Source organism: Camelina sativa, chromosome 15 (assembly GCF_000633955.1).
Source record: "Camelina sativa cultivar DH55 chromosome 15, Cs, whole genome shotgun sequence".
In the NCBI taxonomy this organism is placed as follows: domain Eukaryota; kingdom Viridiplantae; phylum Streptophyta; class Magnoliopsida; order Brassicales; family Brassicaceae; genus Camelina; species Camelina sativa.
In genome coordinates, this window is record NC_025699.1 from 16,325,291 (window position 1) to 16,346,153 (window position 20,863).

The 20,863-nt window shown below is 37.0% G+C and overlaps 3 protein-coding genes across 3 annotated transcripts in view; all 3 read left to right on the top strand.

The window, feature by feature from the left end:
• On the top strand, nucleotides 241-1,506 carry LOC104746953 (putative F-box protein At3g23950). Its single transcript, XM_010468509.1, has one exon. The coding sequence runs from the start codon at nucleotides 241-243 to the stop codon at nucleotides 1,504-1,506; it is 1,266 nt and encodes a 421-aa protein (XP_010466811.1).
• Nucleotides 2,657-3,202, top strand: LOC109129111. The gene has a single exon (XM_019236741.1). It carries the CDS (start codon nucleotides 2,657-2,659, stop codon nucleotides 3,200-3,202), a length of 546 nt encoding a protein of 181 aa, XP_019092286.1.
• LOC104748523 overlaps nucleotides 18,237-20,863 on the top strand; it is a 4,072-nt gene continuing 1,445 nt past the window's right edge. Inside the window, exons 1-4 of the mRNA XM_010470150.1 lie at nucleotides 18,237-19,730; nucleotides 19,860-20,310; nucleotides 20,377-20,600; nucleotides 20,727-20,825. Coding sequence (XP_010468452.1) covers nucleotides 18,237-19,730; nucleotides 19,860-20,310; nucleotides 20,377-20,600; nucleotides 20,727-20,825 — 2,268 coding nt within the window. The remainder of the gene's footprint in view (nucleotides 19,731-19,859; nucleotides 20,311-20,376; nucleotides 20,601-20,726; nucleotides 20,826-20,863) is intronic.

Below are 20,863 nucleotides of genomic sequence, written 5' to 3' on the forward strand. Positions count from 1 at the left end.
CAACGTAAACTATATATATATATTTGGATATAGATATCTCTATTCCGCATGAAAAAATATATATCGTATATTGTATTATCTTTATTTATTTGTAGTTTTGGTTATTTGTTCGTTTAGTTATGTTAATTATTATACACATGAAGCGATAAATCTCAATGTGTTTCGATTTTTATTATACCAAAAGCATTTTCTTGTTTGGTCTTATGTAATTTATTAGTTATATGTTGTTTGTTTGCAGAAATGGATATTCCTGAAGTGGCGTTTGTTGTCTTGGTGCGACTTCCGTTGAAAAGCATTGCAAGATTCAGATCAGTGTGCAAAGAATGGAAAGATTTGATCGATTCAGACTTCTTCCGAGATCACTTCATCTCTCGCAACTCATCTTCTTCAATCTCGTGGTCAATCATTCAGATGCAACCTCACAAACTGACACTTGAAATCGTGGGTCATCATGGATGCAAAACATGGGGACTTGCTCGTTCTCCGGGATCTTTCATGAGTTTCTTTGTCGAGAAAGCAATCAAGAAGCTACTAGTCTTGGCTTGCACCGATGGATTGGTCTTGCTTTACGCAGAAGCTACCGATGAAACTCCTATGTATTACGTTGGAAACCCTTTCTTTCAAGTGTGGTTTCGAGTCCCTCTCCCTCCTTTTCTCTCTTTGGGAGATCTTCAGAGATTACGGCTGCATGAGCGTTTCAGGGACACTGGATTCGTTACCAAGATGCAGAGTGGTATCGTTGTGAGTTACAAGGTTGTGTTGGTGATGACTCACGGTGGTACTAACGTCGGTTTTGCGATTTACTCATCTGATACGGGGACGTGGGAAACTCGACATGTGACTTGTCCTCTTCATCATTGCTGGTTTAGTCACCGCAAGTCGATTGCTTTGAATGGGATGCTTCACTGGTTTTCAAGTCTCAACTCTTCTTTTATGGCCTATGATTTCTATGGAGGTAATGTTGATGATGAGTGTCGTATCATATCTTTCCCCGATAGTGGAAAACATGATGTGTTACGGCGTTTTAGCAGAACCTTTACAACCTCGGAAGGGTCGATTGTGTATTTCAACGCGTACGGTGAAAATGAAAACCGCACGTTACGGGTTTGGAGGCTGGTCAAGTATACTGATAGTCCTGAGGACGCGTGGCAGCTCTTATGGGAAGTTAGCTTGGTTTCTATGAATGATTGGTTAGGTATTGATTATTTCCCGGTGGTGATGCATCCTTTGAACTCTGAGATCATCTACTTGTGGTGCATGGACAAGAAAGGCATGGTCTTGTTCAACTTGAGGACACTAGCGTTGAGTCTTCACAAGGAAAACGAAGACGATAGCAAGTGTATGGATAGTTGCGTCTTGAGTTTTAACAGATGTAGCGAGTACATGGAGAACATCTGTGGCTACTTTTTCGCATCGTTTAACGGTTGTGGTCCTAACCAACTCCTTTTTTCACAGTATGTTCTCCCTCGTTGGTTGCACCGGCTCCCTCGTCCTCCACCTACTTAGTTTGACGGAAATAGTTACAGATTAGTGACGGAAATTTAGATAATAGATTTTCTAGCTATAAAATCCAAACTCATATCTTGATTAACTCACATCTTGGATTTGTTTCTTACTTATCAATTTATCATGTTAAGAGCGGTTGACTACTTTGCTTTTCTAACTTTAAACAAGGGTTGGTAGCAAATTTTGATTTTTTTTTTGAATATGAGACGACTTGTGTTGTGTGAGTTTGATCAAGATTATGTATTTTCATTGTACTGATAAGAATAGCTTTTTGTAGGTCTAAGAGTCATCCACGGTGTACTTACTTACTTAGCAACCAATGTTTTTCTTGGTTTGTGATTTGCAGAGTCTTCAGCGGAGTCGAAGGAGTGGAGATGGAAACTGAGCCATTGTGCGTGAGTCTTGCCACTAGCATGATGTAATCTAGTCAGCCATCTTTGTGATCCACATGGTTTGTTTGGGATTTGTGCTCGTGGTGCTTGGACTCAATAGGTTTAGAATATCAGATAATTTAAACATCGATAGGTACACGCAAGGTCTCTTGGAGAATCATAAAGGGCTCACCGAGGACTACTGGCCTCTCTATGTTGTTGATGGTGGGATTGGAGTCTTTATTAGTTGGGTTTGGTCATTGCTTCTTGGCTCTTACGCCAGTGAGATGATGAAAGTTTCTGTTCACATCTTAACTACCTATCTAGCTGTAGTTAGTGTACTATGTTTCTGGTGCAGACAGTTCTTCTGGGGCGGTGCATTTGCCGTCGGAGCTCTGTTGCAGTTCTTGTATGTTATTTCACTTTTTGACAGGTGCGTGCATGGTTATAAATATTATTGAACCAATATAGTTAACTTGGTAACACTTATCACAGTTATCATATTAGGAATGTTCATATATGTAAAGGAAGATTTGATTAACACAAATCTCTCCTATGATTTATTCTCATTTACTGTCCGTATATTCTCATTCCCTTATATGTGAATATGTCAGTGTATATATTGTACTCTCCATGTCAATAATAAACACATTCAATCTCATAATCTCTTATGGTATCAGAGCTGTTAGCGATACCGCAAACCAGAATCTCAAATTTTTTCAAACCAGAATCTCAAATTTTTTCTTTCTCTTCTCTTCGTCTTTCTTTTCTCCTCTTCCATGGCTGCTGAATCTATCACTGTGTCCGACAACCCTACTCTCCTCAGCGTCAATATGACGAATGTCACTCGCCTCACCACGACGAACTTTCTCATGTGGAGCCGACAGGTTCATGCCTTGCTCAATGGTTATGCGCTTGCTGGATACCTTGATGGATCCAGCATTCCACCATCTCTCACCATCACTTCTGATGTTGGTGTTGTTTCACCCAACCCTGCCTTCCTCCTATGGCAACGTCAAGATCAACTCATTTACAGTGCTCTCTTGGGTGCCATCTCTGTCTCGATTCAGCCTATCCTTTCCACGACGGAAACCTCTGCTCAGATCTGGAAGAAACTCTCGCTCACCTACGCAAATCCCAGCCGTGGTCATGTCCAGCAACTGCGTCAACAAGTTCGCCAATGGAAGAAAGGCACCAAAACCATCGATGAGTTTGTTCAGGGTCTTGTGACTCGTTTTGATCAATTGGCGCTTCTTGGCAAGCCCATTGATATTGAAGATCAAGTCGATTACCTTGTTGATGGTCTCTCTGAAGACTACAAGTAGGTTATCGATCAGATTCAAGCACGTGATGTGTTTCCATCACTCACTGAAATCCATGAGAAGCTGTTAAACTATGAAGTCAAACTCCATGCTTCGGCCACCGCTGCATCTCTTCCAATCTCTGCCAACCTGGCTCGCCATCATTCTACCCACAACAACAACAACAGATCTGCCTACCCTCGCAGTCAGTTCCGCAACAACAATCATCATGGAACCAATCCTTCTCAGCATACCTATTCCCCACATCCCGATTCATCCTCTTCTCGTGGCTATCAGGGTAAGTGCCAGATCTGTGGCATCTTTGGGCACAGTGCCCGCAAATTTCCTCAACTTGGCAACACTTCCATGCCTCGTGCAAACTATGCTGGCGTACCCAACTCTGCGAACCCTTGGCTTCTCGACTCGGGCTCCACTCATCACATTGCCTCTAATCTTGTAAACCTTTCCCTGCACCAGCCTTACAACGGTGGCGAGGAAGTGGTTGTTGGCAACGGCAACGGGTTATCTATAACCCACACTGGTTCTACTCTTTTACCCTCTCCTTCCAAACCATTGCATCTCCATAATGTTCTGTGTGTTCCTCAAATACAAAAGAATCTCATCTCTGTCTACAAACTATGCAATGGTAATCAAGTCTCGGTACAATTTTTCCCTTCATGTTTTCAGGTGAGGGATCTCAGCACGGGGACCCTGTTGCTCCAAGGGAGTGTCAAGAATGAGCTTTACGAGTGGCCTCTCTCGTTGCCTTTCGCTTCTATCTTCTCCACAGCCACAAACAACATCAAAACCACCATCACCGATTGGCCCTCAAGACTAGGCCACCCATCTTATCCTATACTTAAAAATATTATCTCATGTTTTTCTTTACCGCATTCTGGCTCTCTTTCACAACCACTGCCTTGTAGTGATTGTTCCATTGATAAAAGCCACAAATTATCTTTTTCACAAACCTCTATCAACTCTACTCGCCCACTTGAATACTTATTCACAGATGTTTGGATGTCTCATGTTCCTTCTGTTGACAATTATAAGTATTACCTTCTTATAGTTGATCATTACTCTCGATACACCTGGCTCTATCCCCTAAAACTCAAATCTCAAGTAAAAGAAACTTTCATTCGTTATACTGCTCTTGTTGAAAACAAATTTCAAACAAAAATCGGGACCCTATTCTCTGATAATGGTGGTGAATTCATCGCTCTCCGTGACTTTCTATCCTCCAAAGGAATCACCCATCTTACCTCACCACCCCACACACCTGAACACAATGGTCTTGCCGAACGTCGTCATCGACACATTGTCGAAACAGGTCTCACTCTTCTCACCAAAGCAAAAATTCCTACCTCTTTCTGGCCATATGCCTTTGCTACATCTATTTATCTTATCAATAGAATGCCTACCCCAAATTTATCTCTCCAATCCCCATTCCAAATACTTTTCAACTTCGTTCCAAACTACAGCAAATTAAAAGTCTTTGGCTGTCTGTGTTTTCCTTGGCTTCGACCTTATACCTCTCATAAACTCGATTCACGATCCCTACCCTGTGTCTTTCTTGGATATTCTCTAAGCCAAAGTGCTTTTCTCTGTTTTGACCCCAAAACCAGTAGAATGTATGTCTCGCGACATGTTTGATTTGATGAAACCTCCTATCCCTACCAGCAACTAATCACACCCATCACTACTCCACTTCCTGACTCCACGCCTATATATCCAAACCATGTCGTCCCTATCACTCCTCTGCCCCCACTCGTAACTGCTCACTCTGCTCCGTTGGAGACTCCATCGGCATCCTCGGACTCGGATTCGTTACCTGCTGGCTCATCACCGACCTTGGCACCACCGCCATCTCCAACTCCGGCGGTCTCGTCGACTTCCCAGAACTCCGACTCATCCTCATCTCCCTCGTCGTCGGCTCCTCTTTCTGCTACATCGTCGTCTTCCAATGATGCTAATCACGAGAATCTTCTAAGCCCAGCTTCACCAACGGGCCCAACAACAACAAATTCTTCAACAAACAATTCAGGCCCAACAAGCACTAAATTTTCTCCGGCCCATTCAAGTCCAACAGCACCAACACCCACCAATTCGTCTTCTTCGTCTCACTCCTCGGCGAATCAGGCTCCGATCGTCGACAATCTCCATCCAATGCAAACGCGCGCCAAGAATAACATTATCAAACCCAATCGGAAGTTTTGTCTCACTGCCACTGTCTCCGCTGCTGACAGTTGTGTGAGCCACGCACAGTAACTCAAGCTCTCAAAAATCGATGGTGGCGAGGCTCGATGTCTACAGAATTTGATGCACAGGTACGAAATCACACTTGGGATCTTGTTCCCCCTCCTAAGGATGCCAATATAATCGACTGCAAATGGATTTTTTGCCTCAAGTATCTACCTGATGGCTCACTCGACAAATACAAATCACGTCTTGTTGCCAAAGGATTTACACAACAACCGGGTGTGGATTATTTCGAGACTTTCAGTCCAGTAATTAAAGCCACCACCATTCGAATAGCTCTTGATACTGCTGTCAGTCGTGACTGGTGCATTCGACAAATTGATGTCAATAATGCATTCCTTCAAGGGAATCTCGATGAAGAAGTTTATATGTATCAGCCTGAAGGGTTCGTGGATCCTGATCGTCCTACACATGTTTGTCGTCTCCGGAAAGCTCTCTATGGCCTTAAACAGGCTCCGCGTGCATGGTACCTTGAGTTAAAGCAGTATCTCCTCGCCGTTGGTTTCCAAAACTCTCTCTCGGATACGGCTCTGTTTTTTCTGCATCAAGGTGATCTCTTTCTCTATTTATTGGTGTATGTTGATGACATTATTGTCACTGGCAACAACACTGCTGCTGTAGAACACACTATCAAGAACCTTGCAGCACGTTTTTCTCTCAAAGACATGGGCAATCTATCTTACTTTCTGGGTCTTGAAGCCATTCGCACATCTGCCGGTTTGCACCTCAATCAACGTAAGTATACCATTGATCTCCTTCACCGCATGAAGATGCAGGATGCAAAACCTGTTGCCACACCAATGGCATCATCACCCAAGCTCACTCTTCATGGCGACTTGCATTCTGACCCGACCGCTTACAGGACTCTTGTGGGAAGCTTGCAATACATGGCTTTCACACGCCCCCGACATTGCTTATGCAGTCAACAAACTCTCCCAATACATGCATCGGCCAACCGTGGATCACTGGCAGGCAGCTAAACGTGTTCTACGTTATCTCGCCGGTACACCAACATATGGAATAATGTTTCGCAAGTCCAATCCTCTCACATTACATGCCTTCTCTGACGCCGACTGGGCAGGTGATGCAGACAACTATGCATCCACAAATGGTTATATTCTATATCTTGGCTCTCAACCCATCTCATGGTCCTCCAAGAAGCAGAAAAGTATTGCTCGCTCCTCTACCGAAGCGGAGTATCGTGCGGTAGCAAACACGGCATCTGAACTTGTTTGGGTATGTTCGTTACTTACTGAACTAGGCATCCATCAACACAATCCACCGGTTATTTACTTTGACAATATTGGTGCCACTTATTTATGTGCAAATCCGGTGTTCCATTCAAGAATGAAGCATGTGGCAATAGCTTATCATTTTATTCGTGATCTTGTGCAAAAGGGAAAGATTCGGGTCTCACATGTCTCAACAAAAGATAAGTTAGCCGACTGTCTAACTAAGCCCCTCGGTCGACCTCAGTTCCTACTTATACGTGACAAGATTGGTGTGTCTAAAGGCCCACCATCTTGAGGGAGGATATTAGGAATGTTCATATATGTAAAGGAAGATTTGGTTAACACAAATCTCTCCTATGATTTATTCTCATTTACTGTCCGTATATTCTCATTCCCTTATATGTGAATATGTCATTGTATATATTGTACTCTCCATGTCAATAATAAACACATTCAATCTCATAATCTCTTATATCAAGTCTTGATGATTTGAGTTGTTCATGTGTAGACTTCCCTTCACAATGCTGGTTCTGCGGAAAGCGCTGAAATTAGTTTGGGGACTTCCTAAGGTGATAATGGTGGCACATGCTTTCACAGTGGTCATGCTTTTGTGGATGTCTCTATGGTCTTTTGGAGCAGCTGGTGTTGTGGCATGGATTATGAGCGATGAAGGACGCTGGTGGCTTCTTGTGGTGAGTTTTATATTCGTTTTGTGTGGTATGGTGGAGAATCTTTCTCCTCATTGTGATCAATTACCACAGCCAAAGCTCTGCATCGTTATGTTCTTGGTTTTGGTTTCTAGAGTTAGTTAGTGATTGGAGTAACTTAATTGGGGATTAGGAGAGTCGATTTAATGGTTGATACTTCATATTATGAAGATCTTGAGTGGCTGAACAGATCTTCCCCACACTACAAGAAAATCTGTCCAAAGCCATAAAACATCCACAATTATTTTGTAGCTAGCATATATTAGCCACAAACCAGACACAAAATTATGTTGTGGCCATGTTGTAGCTATGTTGTAGCAACTTGTGGCTAATTAGCCAAAAAAAAAAATTCATAGCTAGTTGTAGCTAATTAGCCATAATTAACAAAAGATTAATATGTGGCTATTATTTTTTATAGCTATTTATAGTTATTTTGTGGCTACTCTAAATTCTATGCACCAAAACTTACAGGTATGATAAACAAAATATTTAATCTATATGATAGAATTATGTCTAACACATATACAAGTATAATCTGTAAGATTAATACGTGACTAAGTGGAGATGCAATCCACTTATGTTGGTGAAATAAAGACCCACTTATGTTGGTGAAAATAAAGACTTAAGAATTATCTCAACTCATTCGATTATGTTGGTGAAAATGTCACCGCTTTACTCTCCCTCCATTTATTTTACTATTTATTACTCTCTTTAACCTATTTACTTTAGTAACTTCTTCTCTTGACCTAAGTCTTTTTCTCTTCCTCCCACTTCCTCTCCTTCCTTCCCTGCCGCACACTAACACCACACCATCAATGGCTTCTTCTCCCGAGACTCTCCCTCAACAACTAGCAAGCTAATCAATCTCAACCTCTGATTACTTCTCATGATTTTCTTCCTTTCCTCTCCTCGTAATAGCCACTTTCACTGTCTTCCATGGGCGGAACTCATAGATCGGAGCTCTTTCTCTAGACTTGACACTCTTTCTCTGATCCATATTCCCAGATCTGTAAGAATCTCGCTTACTTCAACTTTTTAATTTCTTTCATCTGCCCAGATCTGTTCCTTTATAATAAAAATTGAAGAGAAAGATTCTCTATTCTTGTCTCAGTTAAACCAATTTCTTGTGGGGAAGTTCTTCGGATTGATTGGATTCTTTTTTTTCTTTCGATCTTTATTTGGATCTTCCTACGAATCTTAGGGTTTTGTTTCGTAATTTTTTTTAAATTGTTTTGTTGACTATTTATTGAATTTGTGTTTTCTTATTTGTTGCAGAAAGCTTGGGAAGTCCTATGCTTGCCTTTGATTCTCTAAGAAGCTAAGTTGTTTCTTTCATTGATCTTAAAGTTTAATTACTCCAGTTTATCTTAATTTAATCTCTTAGATATTCTGTTTTATTCTAGTTTTGTCGTCTTTTTTTGTGTTTTTTCAGATTTTGACATTTTCAGATATGAAAAAAGCCACAAATTATAAAACGTTGGTAGAAGAGGAATCGGAGAGTGAAGAAAAGAATCTGTATTGTATCTAAATAATTGTATATGTATTTAGGTATGTATATGTATTTGTGTATATATATATTTGTAATACTGATTGATTTTTTTTTAATAAATAATTTAACTTGCCACAAACAATTTATGTCTATCCTTGACAAAAATAACCACAAAAGAACACATATATAAAATAGCTACAATGTTATAGATACGATTTTTTTTGTTGCAAGTTGTGGTTATTTGCCACAAAATCTGTTGTGGTAAATCTGTGGCTAATTTTCCGGGAATAGCTACAACGAGAAATTAGCTACAACGCTATAGCCATAAAATTTTGTTGTGGCTTTCCGATGCTATTAGGATAATAGCCATAAAATATGGGTCATAGTTACAAATTTTTTTGTGGCTTTGTACAAGTTTTCTTGTAGTGCCACTAGCATCTGTTTGCTCAGAGCCTAATGAGATTAAACACCACTGGCAATGGCGATGGACTAACCCTTTGCCCTATGTTGACACACTGATTACAGATGCAACTACGAGTATTGTCGTCAGTTTATTCTTTTATCCTCCAACTTCTTACCTTTTTCAACTGTTTTCATATCAGGAATCCAATCAAAATGTTGTGTCTTTGTGAAGAGGATTGCCACGATACTCATAAGCATCAAGACCGGTGTGTGACAGGAGCAATTATTATAGTCCACTGTGAGTGAGATTGTTATAGTGAATCTGATTCTAAAGCTTCAGTCTGAGTTCTATGGAACGTTGAGCCATTATTTGTGTTTGTCTAACCAAAATATATATCTAATATATTCTGCTTGATGTGATTCTTTTTTTATTTTCCAGCTCTAGTTCTCCTACTCAATTCACCATTGTAAGCAAAACTCTTTCAATCTTAGTTCCAGTATCATGAATCAATGTGTGTGTGTGGAAACTATGCAGTTTGTTGACGACTTTCAAAAGTATTAGAAGCACAATGAGAAGCTGAAAAGACTGGATTCACTACAAGTAAGAAAGGCTGTTAAGGATGCTGGTGTTATTCTTCCAAAACTTTAGGTTACAAAAATTAGTTATTTATTGTATGTAATGTAACTATGTAAGTAAAATATGTTTTGTGTAACGAATGTTCTTCATAATAAAGCAATACTTTACATATATAATTCTAATTAAATAAATTTTGTAAAACAGGGGTCAATATACAAATTATATTCAATTAAAATCATATAACAAAAAAATAATGCTGTTACATTCTATAGATAACTAGCTAGTTATCCGCGCTACGCGCGGAAGTTTTATTATCTATTTATTTTATTTGTTTATCCTCATCCTTATTAGCCACTAATTATTTTATTTGTTACATTCTATAGATAACTAGCTAGTTATCCGCGCTACGCGCGGAAGTTTTATTATCTATTTATTTTATTTGTTTATCCTCATCCTTATTAGCCACTAATTATTTTATTTGTTACATTCTATAGATAACTAGCTAGTTATCCGCGCTACGCGCGGAAGTTTTATTATCTATTTATTTTATTTGTTTATCCTCATCCTTATTAGCCACTAATTATTTTATTTGTTACATTCTATAGATAACTAGCTAGTTATCCGCGCTACGCGCGGAAGTTTCATTTTTTTTTTAAGTTGGGTAGTTTTGTAATATTAATTATAATATAATTGAAAATTTTGAAATAGCTATTGCATTTGTATTCAATGTCATTGATGCAGTACATGATGGTTAATCGAACAACCGCCAAAGTAGCGTAATAGAGTTGTAGTTTTGTTACCCTGACTCCATGTAATGATTGTTTATCTTTTTATAGCATTGATCGGTTTTTGCTTTGCTTTGTTTCCAGCCCAGCTGATCTAATTAGAGTTTTCCTTCCACAATATTACCTCTGCATACCATTATAATTTTGTAAAGGTAAATACTACTGCTGTTCGTAAATATTCCAATCCTAAATCTGTGTTGTTTTTGTGATAATATTCTTGAATTCGTTTTATGTAGTGTGCCTCCACATTTTGACTTCTGAGGTATTTCTCCATGAGGTCTTTGTCTCTATTTATTGTTGATAAAGGATTCATATCTTGCGGCCTTAAGTTGATATTCTTGTATACTCGATTGTCTCGGGCTGCCTTTGCAAGTTGTGGTAATGCTTCCAATATATGTCTTACGTTTTTGCGGGAAACGCGAGCAATTCGTGCCATTATATCTCTGAGGATGTCATTTGGGAGTTCTTCTAGAGTGTATGGTTTTACTTGGTACATTTTTTTCTATGTTTCTTCTGAATTTTTTTGGTCATAACTTTTCATGTACTTTATAGTGTTGATGTGCGTTGGAGTTATATTTTGGTATTATGGCTTAATTGTTGGTTTGTCTTTATTGTTGGTTAATTGTGTGTTTTATATTGAGGTTTTATGTAGTATTGCCGTTACCTCTTCTGAGTATTTGTGTTTAGTGGCGTTTTTGTTTATTATCGATTGTGTGAATAATTTTGTTGTGTGGCTTGCTCTCAAAAAAATTTAAATTCTATTTTAAACTTATTATGAACTTGTTGGTCTATACTTTTAAAATTTAAGACATATACTGTATTGAAGTTGTTGATGGTCTCCGAATTAACCCTTTGCTCTTTTTTTTTTGTCCTAAATACTATTAATTATTATAATGTATTAAAATTAAGTAGTTTTCAGAGAAAATTTTATTTTTAGGTAATTTTTTTTTAGTGTTTTAATGAAACCACCTTTAATTTGTATAACAGATTACAATAACCTAAATGTTTTTGTTAGCAATTTTTTTTTGTCTTTATTAATGGATCTAGATGTTGTTGTTAATATTGTGGGCCTTTTTGATATATTGGTGAGAGTTGAAGGATTATTTGTAATTTTTTTGGTTGTCAAAATTAGAAATTAGAAATAAGAAGTAAAACATTTATGTTTAATATGGGCTTGTTATGAACAAATCAGTTAGAAACTGCTTAAATGGGTAAGTGTTTAAAAATAGGCCCAAAAAATAAAGAATGAGTTGCTGATATGGCAGCACCAGGAATGAGGAAAGGTAACTTTATATATATAGATTTGTAACAAATTTATGACAAATAATTTTAAAGATTTCTCTGAGGAAATTAGTCACAAAATTTCGTAACTTTTTATAACTACAAGTTATTGATTTTTTTGACGTAATTTGTAACTAATAGTTACAGAAACATGTAGCAATTAGTAGCAGTTGGCTACATATTTTTCGGTGACAAATTTGCCACAATTAGTTATAACGGTGATTTTAATGACGACAATATAGTTATAAAATTTATTTGTAACAAAACTTTAACAAAATTTTTGTTGCTACGAAATTTTTAGTAACTATATAAGATAAATTTTGTAGTGGTGAACCTTTCTATTCTATTGAAACAGTGATTCATAGGTGTTTTAGTAGCACAAAATAAGCTAACCATTAAAGATTTAGTGAAATGACGATGTTTATTTGTTTTATATATATATATATATATATTTATATTTTTTTTTGTCAACCAAACATTTAATTAGAAAATAACTCCAAGGTTGTCTAAATCGGAGTTTCAGAAACTAAAGTTCTCGAAGAGCGAGCAAGACAGTCTACCCTCATATTTGACGTACGCGGGATCCTGTTAAGAGTGAAAGTAACATATTAAATTTTAGAAAAATATACAACTTGTATTAATAAACGGATATTCATTGTAGGGTTTAACCATTTTACCATTTAAGCATTGTTGATTTGGTCGGGAAATATATTATGGCAGGTGATGCACTTGGAAAACCCCGTTGTAGCGACATAACACTAAAAATGTTCGTGAAACTTTTTATATCTGCATTTAATGTGGGATATCGATATGTATAAATGATCTCTATCATTAAGCCAACGATCGACATTTAACGTTAGAATCTTTAAAAAGATGTTTTCGTGGGATATAAATATGGAATTAATTATTCTAGGGATAAAATGTGAAAAGATTGTCGATAATATTGTTTACTCTTCCAGTGACGTTTTTAACTCATTTTTTGTTACCACGTGATATATTGTTGATTTGCCAAGAAAACATTATGGGAGATTCTCAAAAATAGCACCAAAATAAGTTTTTTTCTAAACTTAGCACAAAATCTCTAAAATTCCAAAAATAGCACCAATTAATCTTTCAAAATTAAATCCTAAATTCAAAATACTAAACCCTACATCTCAAAACTATACCCTAAATATGAAATTGGGAACCCAAACCTAAAAAACAAATTCTAAAAATTAATTTTAAATATTTTAATGTGTTAAATAGTGCTATTTTTGGAAATTTATGGAATGTGTGCTATAGTTGTCCATAAAACTTGTTTAGTGCTATTTTAGGGTATTTCTCAAACATTATTGCAACACTAGACAATAGATGCTATATATAGATTAGTAAAATAAACATGACATATATATATATATATATATATTTATCTTTTAAACTTCAAATGATTATATTTATATTTAATGATTTTTATTGATAAATGTTTTTAACTAAAATCTCCCGCAAATATATATAACAAATAGACATTATATTCAACAATATATATGTTATATATTACTTAATTAGTAAAATAAGTTTAGTGTTTATATAGCTTTATACTCAAAAGTTTGATGTGAAAATATTTTATATTTTAAGTTTAGTGTTTATATTTTATATTTTATACATATGTTATCTTCAAATAAGTTTAGTGTTTATATTTTATATTTTATATATATGTTATCTTCAAATAAGTTTAGTGTTTATATTTAAGCTAAAGAATTTATATTTATAGAAAATATTTTAAACTAAAATTATGCACGTATGTGAGTACAAATTCTAGTTATAACATATAGTAGAAAGGTGAAGTGACCTTAGTGCAGTGCCAGGAGGTAAGTCTATTTGTAGAAGGCACCATCACACCCGGGATTGAGTCCCGGTTCCTACGAATGTAGGAATTTGGCTAATGGGCCGGCCAGTTGTGGCTCAATGGTTGACAAAAAAAAAACATATAGTAAAAAGAACTTTATACAGAAAATAGATTAAAGTATACAAAATTTGATGTGTTAAGTTTAGCATATAATAAAAAAATATATTGATAATTTTCCTTTTTGATTTCTTTTATTAGATATAAATGTATTATTTCTTAAATTTTTAACACTTGTCGATATTATTTCATCAATATAGTTACAATTGTCATGATTACTAACTTTGAAACCAAACTTTATATAATAAGATTCTGTCAATTTATATCCACAAATTGTTTATCCAAATCTAAAAAAGTCACAAATATTTTTTTACTTAATATCTTGTTATATAAAGCTTAATTTTCCATAAAGAAAAATTTGAAAATATAAAAGATAATTATAATATTTCAACAAAATGTTAAAATTGTAGAAATATAATGAACTAGATAAAGACCCGTCCGATGTGCGGGTTTAAAGTTTTCTAAATAAAATAAAATTTAATAAAAATATATTAAAATTTATAATACATTATTTATAAAAAATGTTTTGCTATAATACACTGATTTATATTCATATACAAATCTTTTAGGTATGTTACCAGTAAAAGTGTATATTTTACACCTAAGTATATTGTATATTACAAATATATTATTTACCCCCACCTAGAAAATATCTATATGAACAAATTAAGCCAACTATTATATGTCTCTTTACTTTCACTTTTGCATAGTTTCTTTAATCACTAAAATTGTTGACTCAAAAAGTATTTTGAATCAAAAATAAATTACATCACAATAGTGTAAGACATAAAGCAGAATCCGGTAATCTTACTGTTACTCAAATTTTACAAATGGTCTGATTGACCTTTTTAGGCTAAAGACGGCGTTTCTCTACTTTTGCATACTGGTGATTTTTTTTATTTAGAAGTAATATGCACTTTTTGACTAACCATAGAGAGAACTTCGGTTCTGCCCTCTTCCCTTATGGAGAGAACCTTGCATCCAACCTCCTTTATCATGGAGAGAACCTTCGCTCTGCCGTAATTACTCCCTTGGGGAGATAACCTTGCGTGCTACCTTCCTTATCTTCCTCCTTTGGGGAGATAACCTTGCATCCAACCTCCTCCACCATAGAGAGAATATTGGCTCTGCCCTCTTCCTGTGTGGAGAGAACATGTTCACGTCTTTTAGCTATCTCAAAGTGGCTTGCTCAACAACCAATGAAACTAAAGACCATTTTCCAACGTTACAAAACCTTTTGATAGTAACTAATGTTAAATTTGCCAATGTATTCATGGAAGTTTCTTTGTCACACCATGATGTAGCCTCTGTCTTCAAGCTCCTATAGATCCATCAACAATGATTTATGTTTTTTCAACCTATCTATGTTTGTTGTAAGTTTGTGTTTGATTAGCATATTTTATCCAACCATTAGGTTGATGACCTTCTCCTCTTTTATCTCCTTTTGAGATTATACTAATGGTAGCAATTATGTTCGCACAAAAAAAGGTCTATAAATAACCAATCAAGGTTGAGAAATTAGAAGAAAATTAATATGACATAATTAATGAAATAATAGAAAATTATAAGCACGGTAATATATGAATCTCAAATAATTCAAAGATGAAAATATAAATTAAATAAAACAATCTAAAACTACTACAATAAATTTTAAAAACAGTATTAGAAAAAGAAGATGCATATATTAATCTTCCATTTTTTTTTGGGTCAACATGTTAATCTTACCTATTCCAAACTGAAAAAGTAGAAAGTAAGGAAAATTTGTCTTCTCATTAAAAAAGTTTGACCAATAGAACAAAGTTGAAACCAATATTTTTGAATAAATTATTCTGTTAGATGAATAATATGAGATAATCTATGTTTCTATAGAAGTGAGTATTTACATTTTTTAGAATTAATAAATTTCTGTATATTTTCCTTAATCATTTTTCTATTTTATGAGAAAATTTATTCCAATGAGCTTATTTAAAAAAAAAAATTTATTGCTTCACACTTTCTTGTATGACGTACTATCGTTCGACGATAAGAATGTTTTCTATTTCGTTGATCTAGTTTTATATAATCTATGTTGTTATCTTGCATTTATGTATTCATATTTTTTTATGCTACATGTCCTGCAAATTAATAGAAATAATAATAACACCGTGAGAAATTTTTTAATCCCAAAAACCTTAGTTATTATGCATAAGAAACTTTGTTAACACTTCAAAAGTCAAAGATTGCGTAGTATGCATTAAAAATTTGAGAAACGAAAGAAAATTAAAATAAACGATGACGAAAACACGTGGTAATATCTAGGGTTCTTTTTATATAGTTGCTTCGATTAGACAATAAACAAATTACCTTCGAGACTTATTCAAGAACAATGATGTGTCAAACAAAATGTTATAAAAAACAAAGAAGAAAATTTTATCCAGAAAAACAAAGATAGTCGAAATTATTTTGTTTGGTGAAACATATGTCATCATCTCTTTGCTTACAAATGGGTGTATTTAAAATCCTTTTCTTTTTAGGATTAACAAAGTTCTTTTTTAATATAATAAGATTACAATTGTTTTATGCATCGTTTTACCAAACTTGAAAATTGTGAATTCTGATCGTTAAAATTAACACGTGTGACGATCTGATGAGTTACTAACTTTGATATGTGATTCGATCTGGTGAGTTTTTGACTTTAATCTCTGATCGTTAAAACTAACACTTGTTATGAGTTACTAACTTTGAGAACCAAGCTTTATATAATAAGATATTCCAGAGGTGAAATTTGAAGTGTTGGTGCGACTTTCATTAAAAAGCATCGCAAGATGCAGATCAGTGCAGAAAGAATGGAAACTTCTGATCGATTCGGACTACTTCCGAGACCAATTCATCTCACGCAACTCTTCCTCAGTCTCACGGTCAATCATTCAAACCAGACCTCACAAACTGACACTTGAAATTGTTGGTCATCATGCATGCAAAACATTGGAACTTGCTTCTTCTCCTGGATCATTAGTGATTTTTTTTTTTTGTCGAAACCACAATCAGGAAACTACTAGTCTTAGCTTGTACCGATGGATTGGTGTTTCTTTACGCACAAGCTAGCGATGGAACTCAACTCTTCCTCAGTCTCATGAACAATTGCAATGCCCTTTTTGAGTTTTGGTATTTTTTCGATTCCGATCATATTTCTTAATCGGAGAGACTAATTCGGCTAACATCATCAGTCACTACGATTACCGGACCGGCGATTCCACCTCTTACCGTGACCGTCGAAGGTAAGTGTGTGTTGTATGTGTTTGCTTATTGAAATCGATAACTCCGAAATTTGTTTTTTAGAGTCTGTAATTGAACCGAGTATGAAGCAAATCCGGCTTAATTTTTCCCAAGTCATCGTGTTACATGCATAGACAATCTTAAGTTATATATAGATAGCAGGGATGTGGGAAGTTAAAAATGGGGTGACTTGTCTTCATTCTGCCTTCTGGTTTGGTCATCAAAAGTCCATTGCCTTCTGGTTTGGTCATCAAAAGTCCATTGCTTTGAATGGGATTCTTCATTGGCTTTCCAACCTCACCGGTTCTTTTGTAGCTTACAATTTCTATGGACGTCATGAAGATGCGTGTCACATCATATATTTCCCTGACAGTGGAAAAGATTATGAGTTACCGCGTTTTCGGAGTGTAAGTGCATCAGAGCTCTGAGGGTGACAGGAGCTTGCGAAGTGTCTCAGAGTGCTGATATGCTGACGTGGCAGATGGGCTGACGTGGAAGAAGATTATGGACGCCGTGATAAGAAGCGTGAGAAGTAAGGAAGAAGAAGATCAAGATATACACGAAGATATTGAGGGTATATTTGATCGACATAGTTAAGGGAGGATATTTCTTAGGATAAGGAATATTTCCTTTTAGTTAGGGATTCACAAGATCTAGGTTAGAGATCGTGTGTAAAGGGTTTAAAAGAGACGAGGGCTAGCCGCAAAAGAGTTAGCACTCGTGGGAAAGTTTGAGAGATTTGTAAACCTTTGAGCAAACAAAAAGAGCTTTGAAGGTGAGTGTGTTTTTACTCTTTTTGATCTACACAGGGTGTTGTGTTAGATAGACAAGAGAGTAGGCTTAGATTCATAACTTGTAAAAGGGAGTTTTTATAAGTTTGAATAAAAGCGTTTTGCTTGGCGCATTTCCAAGCAGTTTGAGTGATTGTTGTCCTCTATACCTTTACAATTGGTATCAGAGCGAGCACCTGATAAAAATTTCTGATATCCTTTTTCAACAGGTGAGATCTTGCGGCAAGGGTATGGAGAAATCACTGGATTTTGTTGCGGTTCAATAACCATTGAAACTCGATCCTGAGTGCTTTGGTTTTTGGAAAGTGTCAATCAAGCATGCCATCTCAAGCATTGACATGGAAGCTTGGTTTGCGGTGGAAGATGGTTGGTCTCATCCGACGGAGAAAAATGAGAAGGGAGACTTGGTGCTTAAGCACAGGAAGAAATGGACGGCCGAAGAAAAAGCGGAGTCCAAACATAACTCACAGGCTCTGTCAGTTATCTTCAAGTCTTTGCCTAGGGACATTTTCAATCAAGTTCAAGGATGTGACGCGGCCAAGGAAGCATGGGACATTCTGGTAGTCACGTTTGAAGGCACAAGTAGGGTCAAACGTACAAGGTTGGACAATCTTGCTTCGGATTTTGAAAACTTGCACATGACAGAGACTGAGTCAGTTGCTGAGTATAGCAGTCGTCTGAGTGGTATTGCACAAGAAGCTGTAGTTCTGGGTAAACGCTACAAGGACAAGAAGCTGGTGAAGAAATTTCTCAGAAGTTTGCCAGACAAGTTTCAACCACACAGGTCTGCTATTGATGTTTCACTGAATTCTGATGAGCTCAAGTACAATCAAGTAGTTGGGATGATGCAGGCATTTGAGATACAGCTGAAGAAGAAGGAAAAGATAAATGAGAAATCATTTGCTCTCAAAGCCATTGAGGAACAGAAGATTGCAGAGTCTCAGGAAGTTGCAGATGAAGAAAAAGTCGGCTTGCTGGTTAAGAAATACTTTCGCAAGATGGAAAGAGGTCAGCGGAAGGGAACATCATCGGTCTTGAAATCTGATACTGATAAGGAGATCAGGAAGGGTGACAAGCAAGAACAACTGTGTGCTGAATGTGAGGGTTTTGGGCATTACAAGTCTGAATGTCCAAACAACAAACGGAAGAACTCTTTGCAATGCTATGGATGTAAGGGTTACGGTCACACTAAGTTTGATTGTCCTTCACGAGAAAACAAGCAGAAGTACTACATCACTTGGAGTGAAAGCAACTCAGATGAAGAGGTCGGCAAAGGAGAGGTTCTTAACAGCTTCCTTGCACTGCTAGGTGTCATTGAGGAAGATGAAGAAGATTATGTGGTGCTTGAAACCAAGGACGTAGATGAGAAGGTGAATTCTGATTCAGAAGGAGAAGAGGGAGATTTGTCAGTAGAAGATCAGATAGAGCTTCTCATCAAGACGGTGGTTCAGAAGACTCAAGACAACACACAATTAACTTCTGAGAGAGATACCTTACAGCTTCATGTTGCCATGATCTCTAAAGAATTAAGTGAAGAAAAGGCAAAGACTCTGCGACTTGAGAAGCAGTTAGATGAACAGCTGAAGAATATCAGGATGCTGAATAAAGGAACCAAAGATCTGGATACACTGCTGAGTACTGGAAGATCCAGCAATCTGAAGTGGGGTCTGGGTTACCAAGGAACAAACACCAACCCAACCACTAAATTCGTCAAAGGAGTGGAGTCTGAACCAGAGCTGAAGGAGAGGAAGTTCTCTCAAACGACTAGAAGGTGTGATCAGGTTCCTGTGAATCCGAATTCAAGAAACCCAAGGATGGTGGTGTTTCCTGAGGTAAATACTAGGCCGCCATATGTCTCTAGTGGGTTTCGGCAGACGTCTCAAAGACCTGTTCAGCGTAGTTGACGGAGAGGATGTTGGTATTGTGGGCATCTAACTCACTATAAAGCCCAATGCTATCAGTTCCAGAATCGTGTGTCTAACCTTATGCAACGTCGTGGGTTTTTTCCAGCTGTAAGGAGAAACACACAGGAGTATGTCAGGAAAGATGATCTCTACTATCATGTGGCTTTCACAGCAGAAAAAACAGAGGTTGATCAGGCCAAGTGGTATTTTGACAGTGGTTGCTCCAGGCATATGACTGGTGCCCGTGATAATCTATCACATCTAGAAGGTGTTGCTGGAGGGAGAGTTACTTTTGGTGATGGAGGAAAGGGTACAATCCGAGGAAAAGGCACAACTGGTGGTTATTCTCAACCACATCTTAAGGATGTCTTTCTGGTCGAAGGGTTGAAGGCTAATCTGATAAGTATCAGTCAGTTGTGTGATGAAGGTCTGGATGTCACATTCACCAAGAAGGGGTGCAAGGCTGTGGATCAACAAGGGTCAATACGACTTAGAGGCAGAAGATCTGGTAACAACTGTTACATGTGGAAATCATCAATATAGTGCTTTAACACGACTGCTGAGTTGGATACAGAACTGTGGCACCAGAAGCTTGGTCATCTCAACATTCGCACAATGATGAAATTGGCTAATCAAGAGGTTATGCGTGGAATTCCAAAGCTGAAAGGTGATCCACAGTTCATATGTGGTCCTTGCAACAAAGGCAAGCAAGTCAAGACGTCTCATGGGCCTGTGACAGATGTTCGCACTAGTCATGCACTCCAGTTAGTACATATGGATCTGATGGGTCCAATTCAAGTTTAGAGCATTTCTGGACGACGGTTCATCTTTGTCATGGTGGACGATTTCACTCGCTACACCTGGGTGCGATTTCTTCGTGAAAAAGCTGATGCTCTTGAATGCTTTCGCATTCTTGCCCTGCAGATTAAAAGTGAAAAATGTTCAATCCAAGCTATTAGGAGTGATCATGGAGGAGAGTTTCAGAATGACAAGTTTGATCAATTCTGCGGAAATCAGGGCATTGTTCATTAGTACTCTGCTCCGAGAACCCCAGAGCAGAA

What these genes read in the sequence shown, in the direction of transcription:
- LOC109129111 (XM_019236741.1), top strand. Translation starts at nt 2,657, where the DNA reads ATGGCTGCTGAATCTATCACTGTGTCCGACAACCCTACTCTCCTCAGC.
- LOC104746953 (XM_010468509.1), top strand. Translation starts at nt 241, where the DNA reads ATGGATATTCCTGAAGTGGCGTTTGTTGTCTTGGTGCGACTTCCGTTG.